Source organism: Alosa alosa, chromosome 9 (assembly GCF_017589495.1).
Source record: "Alosa alosa isolate M-15738 ecotype Scorff River chromosome 9, AALO_Geno_1.1, whole genome shotgun sequence".
NCBI classification, from domain to species: Eukaryota; Metazoa; Chordata; class Actinopteri; order Clupeiformes; family Clupeidae; genus Alosa; species Alosa alosa.
In genome coordinates, this window is record NC_063197.1 from 16,091,754 (window position 1) to 16,112,583 (window position 20,830).

General features: G+C 42.4%; 1 protein-coding gene across 2 annotated transcripts in view; it reads right to left on the reverse strand.

Annotated features, from left to right (window-relative positions):
* ell (elongation factor RNA polymerase II) overlaps positions 1-20,581 on the reverse strand; it is a 35,359-nt gene extending 14,778 nt beyond the window's left edge. Inside the window, exons 1-2 of one of the 2 annotated variants that reach the window (XM_048252446.1) lie at positions 20,282-20,581; positions 4,601-4,645 (exon numbers count right to left, since the gene is read on the reverse strand). In XM_048252446.1, coding sequence (XP_048108403.1) covers positions 4,601-4,645; positions 20,282-20,494 — 258 coding nt within the window. In that variant the 5' untranslated portion in view covers positions 20,495-20,581. Of the gene's footprint in view, positions 1-4,600; positions 4,646-17,852; positions 18,086-20,281 lie in introns of those variants that run through there. The other variant, XM_048252445.1, reaches the window with a different exon arrangement.
* Positions 20,582-20,830: the final 249 nt, after the last annotated feature.

Consider the following 20,830-nt stretch of genomic DNA (forward strand, 5'->3'; position numbering starts at 1 on the left):
ACACTGCTGGCATATTCTCATAGCCTACAAGAATAAAATAGGCCTACATATTAATGAACTCTCTGGGCTTATTTTGTTCCAACGGTAGAACTAATATGCAGAAACCAGAAACTCAGTTCCACAAGTCTGAGTGAATTTGAACAAAATAATAATAATAATTTGTGCATCATTTTAGCAGCAAAGGCCAAATTATTCTTTAACATTAAGGAAATCCCTTCATCAAACGTAAGGCTACTCAGACTATCGTTTTCGCGCTGGATTTTAAAAAACAAAAGAGTAAAAACGACCGAGTGCGAGTTGTCTAGTGCTTAAGTTGCAGTAGATGTATGGGTAATGGGGTCCTTTGACAACTTTGGGCAATGAATGTAGCCAAAAACTAACTGCATTACCCACAATTCCGTGCCACGTATAGTTTCAAAACCGGAAGTGGGGTGAGTCTGAGCGAGGAGAAAAGGTTGTGAACCGATTCGTAACAAGTAAATCGATATAACGACCGGTTCATTTCAGTTTTATTCCGATACGGGGCTTCACATATCGATGTAGCCGTATCTTACACGTTAAAAACGGATACCGATTCGTATCGGTTAATCTTTACACCCCTACTATTTCGCGACAGGCAGTTTGCGCTTTTACATCATTGCGGCCTGTTTGTACATACCTCGCAATGATTTTACACGCACATTGCGAAACAAATACGCCTGGAGTGGACGCAAAAGCGTTAGTACATCTGGGCCTGAGACTTATTACTCTTATTTAGAGTAATAAGTCTCAGACTAACAATCCAGAAGATTTGACAATTCTGACCACTGCTGTTATTCCTTTTGGCTTACAAGACATGAAATAAGTTAGGCTACACTGACAAAAGATCAACAGCTCATTGGGTCAGTGTAACTAAACACTTTGTCAAAGTTGTTCACAAACACCTTTTGGAACATCCCTGTCTGAAGTCTTACAGGCACTAAGACAAGTGCATGTTGACATGTTTTCCATTAACCAAGTGACAAAAAGCTGAAAGCTATGAGTAGTTTAAGACTGAAGTGCAAATAAAGCTCATGCTTCAAGTAATAACCTAGACAAACTGAAGAATTGCCAAGCTATGAATAGTTTTTAGGGAGAAGAATAAACAGTGACAATTGAATGAAAGAGAAAAAACAAACAAACAAAATCTTGTGTCTGTTATATATTATATGTAATGAATTCTGACAACAATATACCTCCATTATATCCATACTAATTTTTTAACCATCTATTTAAGGTTTGACTCTTGGAGCTCCAGAAAAATTCTCACAGTTGTTGGTAGGTCGTACATCCATGAATAAACCTGCCCATCAATGGAATATTAGAGAAAAGGTACGGCAACAGAACAAACCGATGTTCTGCGCTTAAGTTTGTGGAGGCACTGGACATTTAACAAAAAATAAAAATGGCACGGTTAAATGAGGTCAGTGCTTCTTAAGCCAAAGCCCATTCTTCCTTCTCCCTTAACCTACAGGGTCACCTCCACCCCCAGTTTTAACTGGAAGGTCAAAGACTTAAGCTCAGCGTCGGCTCTCAGGAGGACGTTTCTCTTCTGCCCAACATTCAGTTCACACTGCTACACATCCCATTAACAAGGGCCCATCTCCATCTGTATGCTTCTGGAGCTTAAGGATGAGTTCTGGTCTCAACAGCCTGTAGTTTGTGTCTGTGCTTAAGTCATAACACTGGTATTTTACTGATGAAGGAAGGGGAAAAAGAAAGTGGCACAGTCAGCCAAGCTTTACTCCCCCCACTCTTTTTTTCCTTCTTTAGCAAGTAAAGGTAGGCATGTAGGTGATGACCTACAACTTTTGGGGATCAATCAAACTTTTAGCCACTGGGAAGCCCGCACCCTGAACGCCTGCACCCAGACCTCTGCTGGTATTCGGACGTCATATGTCAGGATGACATTTCAAATAAGATCAGGTCGTGGCCTGTGTGCTGGGTGCACGGGGGTGCCATGCGCTGGTAGGGGTCCGAGGCTCCAGCTCCATTAATGCCAGGAATGCATGTGGCAGTGGTGCGGAGGGCGACAACAATGCTTGCCTCAGAGGAAATCCATTTTAAAGCCCTCACAGCGTTTAGCTGCTAATGCTGCCCCTGAGCATGTGACTTGTCTGACCGGATCAGATCACAACCCATCGTCATCAGCTTCTTCTCAGGCCAGGGGAAACGCCATTGGGCTCTTAAAAACCTATGGGTCGATGGGCTTCCTTATGAGTCTTCCTTATGACTTCTGCCATGATTAACATTAGGCATATTAACATACTGTGAAACTTGCCTTTTTTTATTTTTTAAAGAATGGGTATTTCTAAGATGACCGCTCAACCATGGCAGAGGATGCCAACTTGCATTCATAAGGAGGTGGCCACTTCCAAAATACTGATATACATGATTGTTCAGACTAGGGCTTTGACTCCGAACTTCGTTATTCGAATATAATTCGATTATTTTAAAAATTAAAGATATTCGAACAAATTTTAGGGATCTCTTAATATTCAAACCTGTAGCCTATGGAAATATTTTTTTGTAAATGTATTTGGTTGTAGCCTAAACGTTGTTTTTTTAATTCAGATTCCGAGGTTTTTTTTCACGCCTGGTGAAGTGAAATCGCGAGCTCATTAGCAAGGCTATTATTGGTCATCTGGGCTCCTGTAGGTGATGTTAGCATCCTGGCTGGTTTGCGCTTAGTGAGCTCAGCTCCCACATAGACATTTTTATTTTAAACTTAACCTTCCTCTGATTTTAATCACCTCAGTTATCGATCAAAGCAAACAGGGAAAAGAAATGGCTACACAATCATTAAAAACTCAAATAAATAAATGTGCAGATAAGTCTGAATGAAAAGCAGCACTGGTTGAAGCCTGGAAATATTGTAAACAAAGTAACGTTAGCTTAATTTGCTAGTTTATCATAGTCTACTGGTTAGACTGTTCAGTTTCCCCACGTGTGTTTAAGTTTCAAACGAATACTTTTTCTCCTTGGGTCGATGAGTCGTGGAAAATACTTTTCCATTTGCATTGGGATTGAGATGATTAACTTAGCAAGTCAATTTGAATGCAACAGTTTTGAACAAATTCGTGCAGCGTGCTAATGATGCTAACCGGATTTAATAGCAATTTAGCCAGTCGTCTTGCACGATTAATGTTTGGATTACATGTGCATGCTAAGGAGGGATGTGCCTGTTGAGAGAGAGAGAGAGAGAGAGAGAGAGAGAGAGAGAGAGAGAGAGAGAGAGAAAGAGAAGAGAGAGAGAGAATCCACGGGGCAAGGAGGAGTCTATGCTTTTAATTATGAAATAACAATTTTTACATGGCTACGCAATAAATACTCAGCCTTTTATCGCCCAGCCCTATGCTCAATAATAACAATTTTTGACACAGATAAATCTATTGACATTGACTGTTACACTGCCCTCTGGTGGACAGAACATATAGAACTTAAAGTTTGATTCCAATATCGGTCCTACTGAAGACATTTAATGGTTAAAATATTATTAATACATATTCTAATATATTCAAATTTTAATATTAATAAACAAACGAACTTCGAATATGATTTTTGGGCAAAAGTCAAAGTCCTAGTTCAGACCCAGAATTAGAGTTGAACTGACCACCAGCAAAGGACTCACAAAAACTTAGAAGGGTTGATCAAATCTGTGACACAAACACACTGTACTTCTGTCACACAACACACACACACAATGTCCTTGGAGCAACTTCAGCAGGGAGGCTCTGCAAACACACCAGTACAGGGTACAAACATATTTTTTCCTCTGCACTTGCGGACATGTGCAAACACTACACCTCAGCCAGCAGGTCAGAGACGGGCGCCTGGTGGCAGGGCCTGCAGCACAACCCTGTAGCTAGATAACCCGCAGTGGAAGGAACCACCTCAGGCAAGGCAGGCAGTGTTCCACCACTCATTGATTCTTAACTCCTGAAGATAACAGTTGAGTGATAAGAAGCAAGGTTTACACCCAATGTTGTCTTAGACATCAAAAAACTCTAACCAGAGCCACATTAATTAGTGTATGACTCAGAGAGCCAACAGTGAGACTCATTTCTCTTGTTTAGAAACAACAATCAACAATCCAGAAGATTTGAGCATTCTGACCACTGTTGTTATTCCTTTTGGCTTACAAGACATTAAATAAGTTAGGCTACACTGACCAAAGATCAACAGCTCAATGGGTCAGTATAACTAAACACTTTTACACAAACACTGATCTTTTGGAACATCCCTGTCTGAAGTCTTACAGGCACTAAGACAAAAAGCTGAAAGCTATGGGTAGTTTAAGACTGAAGTGCAAATAAGACTCATGCTTTAAGTAATAACCTAGACAGAGGACACACAGGACAGTGTACACAGACATGACAAATTACTCCAGACAAAAAACAAATGGTAGAAAATATATTCTGAGCCCAACTGCTTCATCATCTTTGCTCTTTAACTTCTCACAAGTATAGCGATATCCCTCCTGGTCAGGATGTGGTCATTGCAAGCCTTTGGTGAGATGCCAACACACAAAGGATTGGGTGAGTGAGAGACAGTGGGAAAGATGGAAAGAGAGAAGTCTTACCCCTTGGTTTCCATTAAACCGGATGCGTGGCTGAGATGACTGGGCCTGGAAAAATGAAAAAAAGAAGAAAAAAAAAAAATTCAGTTTATAATTAATACCACACAACATTGAGCTAATACCAAAGCAGTGATGCAGTTTGTTTGGTGATGCAGTCTGTCTCTGATGCTTTTTTCCATTTCTTGTTATTCTTGTTATAAGGGGCAGCCGTGGCCCACTGGTTAGCACTCTGGACTTGTAACCGGAGGGTTGCCGGTTCGAGCCCTGACCAGTGGGCTGCGGCTGAAGTGCCCTTGAGCAAGGCACCTAACCCCTCACTGCTCCCCGAGCACCGCCGTTGTAGCAGGCAGCTCACTGCGCCGGGATTAGTGTGTGCTTCACCTCACTGTGTGTACACTGTGTGCTGTTTGTGTTTCACTAATTCACCGATTGGGTTAAATGCAGGGATCAAAAAAGTATATATACTTATACTTATTCAGGAGCACTAGAGAGCCTATTTAGCCAATCATGTCAGAACCAACAGACAGAGAGCATAATGTCTGACGTCTAACTTAGAATAACTGTATCTACACTGACCTACGAATAATCCCAAGCAATAACCACCGACACTTTAGCAAAACCCAAATCAGACCTGACTTGGTTTGTGACATTACCAGATTAATGGAACATCCAGAGAATTCTACAGAACAAGCCCATTTCAAACCATAGTAAACAAGTAAACAGGGATTTATTGTTGGCAACTAGTTTTTAATTACAATGGTATTATATCAGTTAGCATGTTAGCTATTATCAGTGCCATGTGTGCCATTTTTCGTCAGCTTTACAAAACAGCCTGTAGACTTGCGTTGCAGTTAGCTCAGTAACTGGACAAACTGTATTGCCTATTGAACACATAGATAGAAGGTTTTTTTTGTTTGAAGACAGTAAACGAGTCACTGTCGAATCACCAAACTCCTTTAAGGGAAGATTGTTTTTGATAGGATGTGTAACTGGATGCAGTCCTGTTTCATCAGCTTGGGTGATGGCCATTGATTCCCTCTCATGTGAATGCTGGCACTACCATCACCTGTTGAGGACTTGTGGCCTCATAAAGGTGTTGACATTCCCTTATTTGAGACTCAGCTACGAGGAGAGGAGAGGTGACCGACCTCACATCTGCTTCACAGCTGTTCAGCAGATAGATAAAAAAAGTCTATCCAGCCAGGCCTTGATACAGCCCAGTAAAAAGGGTAGCAAATGAGAGGAACAGACTCTAACACTACGTGCCATGGCTGAATAAAAGGCTGTAATAAGAACTGAAGTAAATGTGCAAATGGACTAGTGCTGGAGTGTGATCATTCACGCTGTTCCAAAAAAAGTAAGCATGACAAAAACACAGGTGATGGAGGAACGCTCACACAGAGATCATGGATGTGTTATTTTCAGAAATTTATTCCACTCTAAATCCAGCTAGACAGGGTTAGCTAATGTATTTTTTATATAATAAATATCTGTCTCTTATTCCCAGATATGTGAGGGCTGCAATTGTTTATTTGATTCAGCAATTATTTTTTGGGATTGCAAGATGCTACCAAGTAAAACCAACAGGGTTTAACCAATATATCAAGGTAATGGGGCTTGAAGAAAAGAAGAACAGACAAGTTTGGACAACAAAATAAGCTTCCTCCTTTAGTACATCTGGGTACTTTTACCATTAAGAGCACTCTGTAGTCCGTTTTAAAATGTTATCCTAAATTCAGCTAGAGACCAACTTTTACTCCGAAGCAAAGAGAAAGACTGAGGAACTACCTTTAGCCGTTCAAATGCTTCATGAATACCGACCCTGGCTTACAAACCTGACGCTATGACCCTTTTCCAAAATCACCTGCTTCTTCCTTCCCACTACCATTCTGCTTGCGTGTTCATGTGATGATCTGCCAGATTAAATGTCATCCCAAAGCTAATAGCAAGGACTGGTAGTGGGTTATGAAGCGCTCCATCAGAGTGCCTGACCAAGTCTGCATAGATACAAGCTTTGCAAGGATATGGAACTATTTTTGACTACTTTTTGAAGTACTTTAACTCTACCAATCCAAGACATAGCATCATGACATGATAACTGGATAAGTTTCATCCACTTATACTATTACTGCTGATTTGATGTGATACACTGACGGACCAGCAACTTGGGTGTGACCCAGGAATGATGTGGTTGATGCGCTTGACAGAAATTAAGTCACAGTCAAAGCCACCATCTAGACACAGGTCATCAGTGTAATACCATGACACTACAGACAGTGTATGCAAGACTGTAATTGTGCAATATCCCCAGATTGGTGCAGCTGCAACATTGGTGGGAAAGGCAGCAACGGGGCGGACCACATGCAGAGTGAAGATCCACAAAATGGGGGCTAAACCGAGGCAAGCAAAAAACATGTCAGGGAAAGGATCTTGCCAAAGCTTTCTTGGGTGCATGTAATATCAAGAGGATGGAGTGTAAAATCGAAAAGATGGGTGAGATAAAGGAAAAACTGTGTAACCAGTGTCACTCAGACAGATCTATGGATCCAGAGCTGGGCAGGTCAGTAGGAGCCCTCTGGCACTAGTCTGTGTGCAGAAATAATCCAGCTGGCACAATCAGTCCAACAATAATAACAGTCTTAGTAATATGCCTGTCTCAGCAATATAGCAGTCTCATCAGTGACTGTGCTGTGGCCTAGTAATTATAGTATTATAGTTTTAGGACAGGACAAACATGCTAAGTAAAAGTAAGAAGAATAACAAAAAAAACAAGGAAGGAATTTGCCTTGAACTTATAATCAAGTTCCTTGGGAGAGGACTCGCAGCAATTGTTCATAACCCAGAAACAGACATTAGATACCTAACTGACACATAGACAATGTTAAGGGGTTGTATACAGATGACATCAGCTGCAAAACAGTGACAAAAATGTTTTGGTTAGTAGACATCTCACTAGAGCGCTCACTGACCGAACTCCTGCTCAAGCTCTCTATCGTGCAAAGCAGAGAATCAAATTGAGCCCCTTTCCTCAGCCACAGTCCGCTCACCCTCACTCTCTCTTTCTCTCATTCTACCCCTCCCTCAGCACACCCACAGAGTGCAATACTCAGCCTGTTCATTTCAATTGTCTGCTGACATGTCACTATTCTCTGGGACAGCAGCCTAGAACGTTCCACAGGGCTAACCTTAGGACAGAGCGGAGTGGGGCTTCCAACTGCCACTTAACCACACAGTATGCACAGCTCTTTCAACAACTCTAAAACAAAGAATATTGTCTGGTCGACTGACCGGTGTAAAATAAACAATAAACCAAAATGAGAACAGATGAGAATCTGTGCTTGCAGGTGATGGAAACCACTACAATTTCAACAGTGGCCAGATACAATATGCTCACTATGCAATCTAATTTGGATACTGGCCCAAGATTGTGAAGTGTCGTGGGCTATGCAACTTGTAGGACGTCATATAGGACACCAACTTGCAGTTCTGGAGGTTGTGTGGTAAAGGGGGGTCGGGATCTTTCACATAGGAGTTGCAACTCGCACCTTATGAAATATCAGTTTCATGTATAAAGGGCAGAAGCCATACGGAGGGACCATTTCTAAAAGATCATGATTGTTAATATGGTTGTAGAGTGTCAATCTACAAATAGCAATTTATATTTCTTTTACTTAGGTTTTGTTACTATGCTGTGTCTATGCTGCCCTTATCCTGCTCACCTCCACCGGGCTGTATCTAGCCTGTTAATACACTGTTCCACTATCTGAGCCGGAGAGCAACAGATGATGTTTAAGGTATGCCAATGTGCAAACTGCAGATGAAAGCCAAAAGATGCACTGGCAACAAACTGAAGAGGTACGGTCAAAGATCAGAACGTCCACAGTTATGGCACTTCCCTGTTCCTGTACACTGTCAAAATCAACACTACAGTTTAGTGAGAAAAAAAACAAAAACATTTTCACTGAAATAGCTCATGATGTTTCCCCAATAATGAGAGTAGCAGCAGTAGTCAGCTCACTGGTAATATAAAATCAGCAGCAGACTATAAAAATGTGTAGAAAACAAGACTAACAGACTTTTAAAACGCTTGCAGATGCATCATGGAGAACAACACTTTAAGTTGGTGACAACAGCCATAAGACCCTAACCCCTCCCTGACCTCCACTGAATATCCCATACTACCTCTGAAGCATTACCAACACATTCTTAGTGGATTGCGGGATAACACAAAAATGAATAAGAGTGTTTGGGTTTAATTGTCCCCACACAGCCACAAACACACAGAAACACACATGCAAAGACTCTCTGCCATGAGTTTCACTCTTGGACAATAACATTGTATGAACAGTGTCACTGCCTAAGGGGAAGTGGCAGTAGTTTTTCCCCAGGACTTGAGGAGCAGGTTCCATGGGCCCAATCTTACAGCTGACCGTTTCCTGTTGCCAGCCTCAACAGCAACAAGGTTGGTCCTACTCTACTTGTTTTAGGAGCTAGGACTGAAATGGAACGGAGATCGGCATAAACTGAACTTCCCACTTTCTCAACTTCAACTAGTGATAGATAGGCCTGTAGAACACTAATGTATGCTTTATTTGCCATCTTAGGATCCTATTTCATGAAATCAGAAAAGAGCTATAAACGCAGAAGGGGGAGGGAACACACACCTATTAGGTTACTAACACATTTTTCAACCATTGAGAACAATAGATTAGGGCTGGGCAATATATTGAATGTTCACCCTTTTAGCGGTGACTTGCAAAGCTACGCACAGTACGCAGAAACACCATGTATGTAAATATATATTTCTGCTTACAACAGTGTAGCTCTAGGCCATTTGCGTAGGTAGTGTAGGGTCTGAATAGAACTTACCTATTAAACATAAATCATGCCAATATTAAACTAGTAGGCCTACTGCATTGGGCTTGTCAGAGTGGTTGTCAGCTGTTTTCAAATGTTGTTACGCTACAGTTGTCAGTAAACAATAGATTAACAACGGCTGAATTACACTTGTGGTCCAGCAATGTTGGGGAGTTTAAATCAACACTCTTAATCGACATGTTTTACTTATTGATAAACAGCTTAAATGAGCAGCACGAGCCAAGAACCAATCCAACTTTGAAGTAGACATTTACTTTCGCAACATGGGTCATTCATTTAATGCAGTGCTGTTTTGCATGATGTCCTTATTTTCCCTGTTGTTTAACGGTGCAGTTGCAAATCAGTCTTATTAATCATGTAAATTGTTGAGAGACATTACCATCAGGCTATCGTATGTAATTTAGAAATACTAGTGAAGTGCCCGTTCAAGCATGCTATTCCTGTAGAAAACTCGAAGCCCAATTACATGCCAGCAGATAGGCCTGCTTTAAAATAGGATGATAGGGAAAAACATCATTCCAGCTAAGCATTCAATAATGAATACTATGAATCTAGAAATTACAGGAACATCTGTCTGTCTGTGCGTCAGTGTGTGTTAACCGAAGTGCCAAGTTTGACGTTGTTTGGATAATAAAATATATATATATTTTTTTTTTTTTGGCCTTTTTTGACTCCTATTATGACAGGACAGTGAAGAGGCAGACAGGAAGCGAGTGGGACAGAAAGAGATGGGGTGGGATCGGGACATGACTGTCCCCGTGGGCACTTGGACCCTTATATGGTATGGCTATATGGTAGCTAGGCTGTAGCCCCCATGCAAAAAGAAAATATTATTAAATATATCGATAAAACAAGCACACATTGGCTTTCGCCACTCTACTGTAGCCAATCCCCCTCTCACACAGCACTGTAGGCCACCAGAGAGGATAGAAGTGGGGCGGAACTGAATCAGTGTAGGCTACACGGGTAAAAAGTTAAGCTAGTGTAAGATGTGTGGATGATTATCATGTCTGACCACAACAATAAAGACTCCCAGTATGCGGTTTGCTTGCATAAGAAGATTCTGTGGATTTTGCAACAACAAGCCAACAAACTGGTATTCTTTTTTTGCCTTTCCCATCACCCAGCCCTAGTTAAAATATCTGCTCTTATGTCAACATCTACATTAAAGGTGCGATTTGTAGGATTGTTACCGAACGTTCTGTAGGCCAAAATCAAAACACTGGTGAACGTTCTCAAGACTACCAGACGCGAGCCTCTTCTGGGTTGCCAGATGTAATGAAGACTTAGCTAACGTTAGTTGACCTGCAGCTGCTTTAACGTTTCTCCAACCATGACCCAGCTACATATTACGGAAACAGTGAAAACAAAAAATACCTCTCTAACCAACATAACATATTTAGCTGAAGTTAGCGATGCAGATGAAGTTTAGCCTAGGCTACCTGTTGTGGAGAAATATGGCCAGCTCTGCGTCAGACTTGATATTCTTCGTTTGACGAAGACGTCCCCATCTCAGGAAGCTCCTCCGATGTCCACTTAATTTGTTTCTTGTTTTAATTTTGGAAATTTGCCTGCCTCTCGTAGGCGTTCATGACTACAACTGACAGCTGTTGACAGTTGGCCTTTGCATTTTGGATTTTGCAATTTGGCAACCCAAATAGGAGGACGCGCTAGCCCATTATTAATACGCTATTCTAGAATTAATCGTTCAAAACATAAACGAAAATTCCAAGAGATTCCGCCCCGTAACTTTTTTTTTTATTGGTTTTTACGGGTTAGAGTAATGTTGTCAAATAAGCCATTACTTCAATTCATTGTGTTTCCTTACTCTCTGACAACATATGGTGATCATTTTTGGAATGGTTACAGTTTATTTTCCATCATTTCCTACATACTGGACCTTTAAAAATCTTTGGTTCACAGTCTGGGGGCAGCCTTGGCCTACTGGTTACCGCTTCGGACTTGTAACCGGAGGGTTGCCCCGACCAGTAGGAAGCGGCTGAAGTGCCCTTGAGCAAGGCACCTAACCCCTCACTGCTCTCCGAGCGCTGCTGTTTTAGCAGGCAGCTCACTGCGCCGGGATTAGTGTGTGCTTTACCTCACTGTGTGACGTGTTCACTGTGTGCTGAGTGTGTTTCGCTAATTCACGGATTGGGATAAATGCAGACACCAAATTTCCCTCATGGGATCAAAAAAGTATATATATTTATACTTACTTATACCCAAGTTGCGCAAATGCAGTTTAACACAAGGCTCACACTTGCATTTCACCGATCCAAGATGTGGAAATGCACTTAATCCGTGTGCATACACTGAAGGAAACCGTGGGAATGGAAATGTCAATTTACTACTGACGTGTTCAAACTGTTGTCCCACACATCTGATATGATTGATCATGAAATTTTCCTAGTCCTTTTTTCCAGCTATATCAAATTGACTGCGGGTGAGCTGGGCCTGTTAGGCAACACGAGCCTGGACTTTCATCAGGACTCCTTCGAGTGAGCGAGCGAGTGAGCGAGCAGCTACAAGGGCTGATGTGACTATATCGGTCAGTCTGAGCCACGTGAGGGGGCGCTGGAGGGGCAGGCGGACTGGGTGTCCCTCTGATAGCCGCATCTGGCACCAATGCTCCATTCCGGCCTGGTCTACCGCCTATACTTGCAGAGTCAGCATTCCTTAAATATCCCATGGCACACCGGCTGACCTAAACATGGAGCCCTGGCCTGACATAGCTGACGCTTCAGCAGAAAGGTTACAGGCACGGCGGTTGGACAGGAGGTCTCACCCCTACTGCAAGTCAACTGGGCTTATTCCAAGGGCTGCAGATCACAACATAACAACTTGGCCTGGAGCTACCACTGGGCACCTTCAATATAAGTATTACAAGTTTCCTTTTTTAGTCAAATATAACACATTTCTAAGATAAGGGCTTCAAAGAAGATTTTTTGCATACCTGGCACCTAAGGACTGGGAGTTTTCATTTTGCATTTCACACTTAGCATTTGGTTTGTGCTTAACCACCCCAAATGCAAAAATGAAACAACAAACCAAAGACAATAACGAATTCCTTCATCCAATCAACACCATTACAGACTTTCCATAATGGCATACCAGTTTGCCATTTACCACCAAAAAAGAAAAAAAAAATGGTCAAGCTCAGAGTACGTCTCATGTCTAAACGTACAGAATGTAGGATTCCTGAGTGCCATGATGGCTGGCCCATAGCTCAGGCTCTGAGCCTGCAGGGTCATCCAAGCTCTGACTCGCTCCACCACCCACTGAGTCACCTGCTCCCAGCTACCCAGCCAGAGCCTTAAACACCTCCCCATGCAGTCAGCCACAGGCGGGATGACGTTACCGGCAGCTTAGTCATTGCTCAATGCTCTTTAGACATTGCATACTGAGGCTGTGACCTTAACACTCATCCAGCGTTGATCCATCACTCATCTCAAGATGCAAATTAAATGCCCACACTAGTTCCCTCTTGAAATTTTCGATTGAGATGCGTAGGGCTGCAGCTATCGATTCTTTTTGTAATCGATTAATCTAGCACTTTATCGATCGAGTAATGGGATAATTTTTTTTTTTTGCATTTTTAAACAACCAAAACACATAATGCATAACGAAAATGACATGTCTAAAATGATCAAGCAATTGGCACAGAGGTATTTATTCTAACTCCAAGATTAGGCTACAAAACTAAGCCCATTTATTGCAATTTACCCATTTAGTGTTTTTAAGTGCCAGTGCCATCAATTAAATAATGTTCAAAATGCTCTCTGTAAAATTGAAGCCTCTTGTGCATGACTTAGCTGGGCGAACAAAGCTGTCCATACTATGTTGTGAAGTGCTGGGAGGAAGAAGAGGGAAAGCAATTTAATGTATTATTATGTAGCCTACAACAAGTTTCATGCTGTAATCTAGACCTGACATCAACATAAATATCTGTTTTATGTAGATTTCTACACCTGCAGCACTTACCATTAGGCTACTAACAAATAAGTTTACCATTAGGCTACTAAAAAATCATTTCTGGGGTGAGCCTATTTGCTATGGTAACCTAGCAACCTGTGTGTGTGTGTGTGTGTGTGTGTGTGTGCACGCGTGCGGTGCGTGAGGAAAGATGAGGGTGCATGCATGTGTGTGAAGGGTTCTTTTTTAGGCATACTGTCTTGCAACTGAACTCGAATAAGTTTACTTAAAAACATCAAAGCTAAACAAGCCATCACAACATCGCTACAAATACAGTATGTGATTAAAATCAGCCAACATCAATGTAGGCTATAGGCTACGTAGATAGATGATAGATAGGCTAGATAGATTGATAAATAGCCTAGCCTACTTTATTGACGCTTGGTGAAACAGCATGGAGTGGATATTTAGGTTCAGATGCTTGTTCTTTTCCTTTTTGAGTATGTAATGATCCCAAAACTTTACTTGAAAACTTTAGACATTCTCTGCCATTTATGGATATCTTGACTCCGCCATTGCGCCAGCTAAATTCAGAATGTATCACAATTCACACGCTAATGGTGTGCTTCCTGAACAACGGTCCGTGTGGAACAATCAGATCCCTGCGCGTATAGTGCGCGTCATAGGAATTTAACGAGGCTTCGAGGCAGGGTTTTTGCCTCGAGTAATTTTTGTAATCGAGTTATTCGAGTAACTCGATGAATCGTTTCAGCTCTAGAGATGCGTCAACCTCACTTCGTGCTGATGGAGACTTGATGCAGTGACCTGCACCACAAGCTGAATGGGCAGTGGCTATAGTGTGAGTCGAAAAAAAGGATAGGGGGAGGGAGTGAGGGAAAGAGACATGTTCGTCGAATGGTCATTTCCAGTCAACTTGGCTAAAAAGAGTTCTGCAGAAAGTGCTAAGTAAGTGGAAGAGGACAGATCCTCTTGGACCTCAGTATGGATTAAGTAATTTGTCTCTGGAGAGATAAACAAAGCCCAAGGCGAGGTCCCTGAGTGTGAGTGTGCAGCAGAAAGCAAGTATGGACATTCAGTCTAAGACTGTGCACATCCTTGTAGTGTTACAGAATAAGGCAACAGCTGTGATGCACACTGGCACGTGTGTTCAGAATAGGGTCTGCCATTGACCTGTGCTGTGTGGGCCAACCAGATAATGCAGATTCAAACTCATCTGCACACAGGAGTATGGACTGAATCCAGTGCGTCTCAGTGTGTCATTCGGGTTAGCGCAGCATTTTCATTGCACTATGACACCCATTACAGAAAACAGAATCCTACAACCACTTTAAGAAAGCACTGCATCCGGCACAATCAACATCACAGTCATCCTCCGCATGACGGCATTGTATGAGATCACAGGCTGTCGCAGAGGGAGACCTGCATATCTGCTTCAGAGTGGGATCACACTGCACAACAGACACTCACGCGTCCGCCTCCAATAGAGCACACACACAGCTTGTGGGAATGTGACTGACGCTCAGGGGGCTGACATCACACCATCATGAGGCTGAATCAGAGCATTCGCAGGCAGGGTGCTTACAGACACATGCATGGACACACACACACACACAACACACGAGCGCACTTGAGGAACCGAGACAGACAAGTTCCACCATGTTAACATGAACTGGAGCGCTGACACAATAAATCATTTGTTTGAGGACTGTTACCATTTCATTAGAGCATGGTGTTTACACTGACTTTGAGGAGTGAAATAACCCGTAAACTGTTGCCAGGCGCAGTCCACATTGTGAGAAGAGTATTGTAAAAACTCACACTGCCTAAAGATCCAAGAATAACCTACGCATTGTTTAACTCACGCAGACTGAAAGGCCCTGGGCCAGATATTTAGCTGGCATCTAGAGGCAAGGGGCTGCAGCACAGGTTTCAACAGAAAGACTCTAAATCAAGTTCATCCATCATTGACTTCATAATTAAGACAGGGTGTAACATCTTATGCACGATGGGTGTATCAAGTAATTTTCTTTACACATGACAAGCAATTCATCATGCAGAGTTTCACATAGGCTACAACTGCTGTTCGTAAAAGCCTACTGGTGCCCCCCACCCCCCCTTTATTTATTTTCTGGACATGGCTAATTTTGGATATGGATAATACGGCATCTATGGCTGTTGAATGCAAATACCAAGGTTTCACCATAATAACATTGTCCATTCTCCCCCGACCATTGACTCCGTCTAATATCCTTTTCATTCTGACCCAAACAAGTCGGATGGCAAATCTGACTCAGTGTCATTGAATAAAGACTGAATTATTTCAATACACACACCAAATGCTGCTGCAATTTGACTGATTAAACTATGCCACTGCTGTGCAGACAAGGAATGAGGCAGTAAAGAGCCATTCAGAGGGCAGCAGACATTAGACGGCATGTCCTCTTCAGAAAAATCAAATCAGTGTAGAGTTTATTAGATGGCATTCCACAGTAGTCTGGTACAGTCCCCTAGATTTCACCAGGGTGTGTGTGTGTGTGTGTGTGTGTGTGTGTGTGTGTGTGTGTGTGTGTGTGTGTGGGGGGACTGGAGAACTGTCTGGAAGGTTGTCAGAACATCCCGACTGGTTATTTGCACACTGGCCAGCCTGGACCATAAAAATATAACAAACTGTTCCAGCAAATCACCGGCGAGATGCGCGTAGCGATCTAACTGTTTTATTTGAACGTCAACAGAAGTGATGTTACCCAAAATCGCTTAGAGCACCTTTAAAGATAGCCTTTGCCTCTTATAGACCACCTTTATTTGTGCAAACATCAACCCATTGATCTGCATTTCCACTGCATATTATTGGAACAGCAGTGGTGTAGTCTAGTTAGCTGTAGTTGGTATGTGAACAACCCCAAATGTTAATATGTATCCTTGCCTATTTTAAGTGGGTATACTGAGATGGTGATGCTTTTTAAGTGGGTATACTGCGTAGTTATGCACATCACGTAGACTACACCACTGTGGAACAGGGATTTGCAGGTTTCAATTGAGACTGAAAGCCCTCAGGGACACAGCTGCAGACAGAATACTGAAGGAATACTTCAAGCAACAGGTGTGCTTCTCTACATTCATCAATCCTGTCATCAGAGTGCGTTTCAAACCGTCTCTGCTCCAACCCCACTGCGACAGTCCTGGCAGAATGTGACTTACTCACTTGGTTGCATGCAGCATCAAGTTGTTGCTCTAGGGGTGGACCTATTTCACACACACTCAATATAACATTTATGGCATCTTACTTGTTGACATCTTATGACATCTCTTATTTTCTTTTTCCTTTATAGATGCTAGCTCCAGGTCTTGTGTCTCCTGTAGGTCACTGCATTACACTAAACCCTGAGAAGTGAGTTACCCTGCTCAGTGACAGTGGAGCTATGTTTCAGGAGGCCACGATTTGAGTGGCACTCATGCATTTTTTAAAAGTAAAGCAAAGGCCATAGTCTTTAAGACGCCAGTAAACGAGAGGGATGTTTGAACTTTGTTTCAGAGGCAGCTTACCAGACAGTGGCAACCCATAAAACAGACTCCTTCCCTTGTCATAAATGATGTTTACGTGGCCACATCTCAAAGTTGATGAGTGTGAGGCTCGAGCTGCCTCATGAATTTCTTTTGCCTCCTGTTTGGGCATTTTCTCCGCCTACTATCCATGTCAAGGCTTTTTTTTTAGTAACGAATCTTACTGTTGCCCTGATAACCCAGGGGCCAATTGCAAGGCTTGGCTTTGCCACAGTGAGGGAAAGGCCTGGTATGGGTGGCCTCTGACCCCAACGGCTGCAACTCCCGACAACAGGCCAGCTAACTCTCAACTGCTTGTTAAGATGGTTTCCACATGTGGCTTTTTCATATGACAGCACTAGTGATGTTACAAAATGGACATAAAAACAAACTGAACTTTTTTTCAAACTAGTGACAAAGTAAGCTGCTAATATATATATAAAATAATAAGCAAGATGGTTGTTCATCCCCACCATCTTACTTAAAAAACGTACAGAACACTTGACAGCAGGACCTGGTGCACAGGGCGAAAGAGAGATATATGCAAAGATACATTATGGGATGGATAAGTATAAGTAAGTATATATACTCTTGATCCCGTAAGGGAAATTTGGTCTCTGCATTTTTCCCAATCCGTGAATTAGTGAAACACACTCAGCACACAGTTAACACACAGGTGAGGTGAAGCACACACTAATCCCGGCGCAGTGAGCTGCCTGCAACAACAGCGGCGCTCGCGGAGCGGTGAGGGGTTAGGTGCCTGCTCAAGGGCACTTCAGCCGTTCCTACTGGTCGGGGTTAGAACCGGCAACCCTCCGGTTACAAGTCCGAAGAGTTAACCAGTAGGCCAAGGCTGCCCAAATGCATATCTGAGCTAAGTGTTTGGATATCATAACAGCCTCACTGTGATGTGGTCCAAGCCCTGCGAGCCATTTGGTGTGCTGCGCTGAAGCATGTTCAATTGAATGCCCTCCAGCCAGGCCCATTTCCGCTGACTCTTTCGACAGCACGGGGCCGGGCCAACTTCTCGTGCACAAATTCCACAGCTCATGTGACGTCTGCTCCCATCCTTTTGGGTTGCAGATTCTGTTGCAGAAATTGTTGTGAGAAGAGCTAACATTTACTTTTGCCAAAGATGACACTACATGGGCTCTTAGTTCACCACGTTGGTCTTCTATATGACTACCAAAAACATGCCCCCTAATTCCTTAATTTCACTGGGGGCAGCTCAACTGGCATGGGCTATTCTAAAAATTGTTCCTTGAGCAAAGAACACCCCACCCCCCACACATTCACACAGAGGACATGAGAGAAAATACCAAAACTGACAAAATGTCTACTATATTTCAAGACTGACTGCTTTATATTCCTCCCAATCAAGCCATATTCAAGCGGTCTAATGAGCAATAAATCATTGATCCGGTACAGCATATCACGCGGCACTGGGAAAACAGCTCAACAGTTTCCACAATTTTGGTAGCTTTCCTACCAAGACCACTACGCTGCATACACCTAGTGCCTTAGCCTAACATATAAAGAATATATAGTCTTATACAACCATGTGAATGTGGTATTGATAGATTTCAATGTAACATTTACATTACAACCAATACACCGACTAACCGCATACCCCCATTATAGAACTTTGCTAGCTACAATGCGAATCGAATATCCATTTATGGCCACGATTTTCAGCCGAAGTAGCTACTGTGTGACTAATACTTCGACCTAATCGTGGTCAGCTGTTACACAACAGTTTGATCAGTTCAGTATAACACTTGAACAGACATACACATATTGTATAAGACAGTATATTTGGGATTTAACCTTTTTTGAGAGAGCTGCGTAGTGTTCATTGAACTACTGGTTAGAAAGGGTAGCTCCATCTGGTAGGTAACGGTATACAATTTGGCAAGTGGACAAGCTACCAAGTTGGTCAGATTGTTAGCTCAGTCAGCAAACTACCTTAGAGTTAACACACTTGACATACTCGTGCTTCCAATGTGAAGAGTAACTTTCGGTAGATGATTGCTTATTTGTGTGTAACAAACGTGCAAAACGACGAGAACCGTTTAATTGAGTGGTTTGAACATCACCTGTTAATGTTAAATACAACCAACTATCATAAGGTTAGCCAGTTAGCAGTTGTGTAAACTAGCTATAACATAGTTGGCTCTTAGTAATACAAATAACGCTGTTACTTCAGGTATAAACTAGCCATGTATGTTAAGCTAGAAGCTAACTTATCTTCTACAAACCACTCTTCGAACTTCCCCACTAACGTTAACTAGCCATGCAATGTCTCAACCCATTTGCCAATGTTAGCCACTGCAGAATCTCTCAGTGTACGAGGAGATTCAAATAACGTTAACGGTATCACATATGCTGGGAAATGTCAAGGACCCTATATGCACCCTTTGTAATTATTCATTTAACGTTGACCAGAACGTAACTAATTCATTAAGACTATCTAACTGAACTTTGCTGTAACGCTAAGCATGTAAACAGTACTTTTTATGTTCACGTTAGCTAGCTATGCTAGTTCACGTTAGCTAATGCTACATGACAAGTTTTACAGCCTGACCAACGACACTATTTGCCAGTTTATTATAGGAGTTGAATAGATTATTTTAACTTGTATTAGTCTACGATAGAATCTTTCACGATGTCAAAGACCAATTAAACCAAAGATCCGCTTTAACCCTCTCTGATTCAACACTGGCTTATCATGGGAAGAACGTTGACGTTTAACATTACTGTTAGCTAGCTGACCGACGTTGCCCAGCTAACATAAGGTTTCTAGTTAATGTTAACTAATGTAACCAACGCAAATCTGCTGGCTACATATTTAACTTTAGTCCCAATCTTAACATTATGTATAGTTGTACGTTATATACTTTCAATCATACTCTCAATTTAGTGTCCCTATTTTAGCTATCGGAGATAATTGGGCTAACGTGCTTTAGTCAAGCTTGCTAGTGAAGTAACATTAGTTAGCAAGTCCTATAAATTTAATAGGTAGCAGTACCTAGCTAGCTACGTGACTGGGGGCATGGCCACAGACTCACCATCGTTCTAGCTTGTTGACTTAACTAGACACTTTGGTTAAAAGTCGTCTTCATACTTTTATAAATGGTACTGGTTCGTGGCTTTCCGTAATGGAACCCAGCCAGCCTGTTTAAATCTCCATTGCAATGGCAGGCAGCTGGTCTGGACGTTACAGAACTCCAAGCTGCTGGGTCTCGGGCTAGCTTGGACGGCGCACCACAGTTGGACAGGCAGTGATAGCTTCTCGGCGCTTAAGACACAAATGTATATGAACTGTAGCCATACCTTGCTGTTCTGAAATTCTTCAAAGGCTCTCAATGCGCTGTCAGTGAGTTTGACGTGAAAGACGGAGATATTGCTGCCATTGCTCACTCTTCCACAGGACAGCCCGTAACACTGCTCCTCCTTCAACGCCGCCATCTTGCTACCATTTCCACCACGCTCACGTACCCCATCGTAATCGCATGAAAACTCTCTTGGATTCGAACGAATATTCATACGTAGTGGTGCGTGAGAGGCGTGGTGTAACAGCACAAGTTTTTGCTTTTAAAACAAACACATCAGTGATATTCATTATCAGTTGGACATACATACATACAACCACCACATACAGCCGTGCAATGCTCGGGTAAAAAGAGCTAATGAACTCTGATGAAGCCCAATATATGGTATTATTTATTAATGAGATGGGCCGACCTTGATGTGTTTAACTTGTCTCTTCACTGGTCAGTGGGAAAGTGCGTAAGGAAGGGGAAACGCTAGGCCACTATTCTGCGTCAGAAAGACGTCAGTGTTTTGGGAATGCCCCATATATAAGAAAGGAAACAATATTGA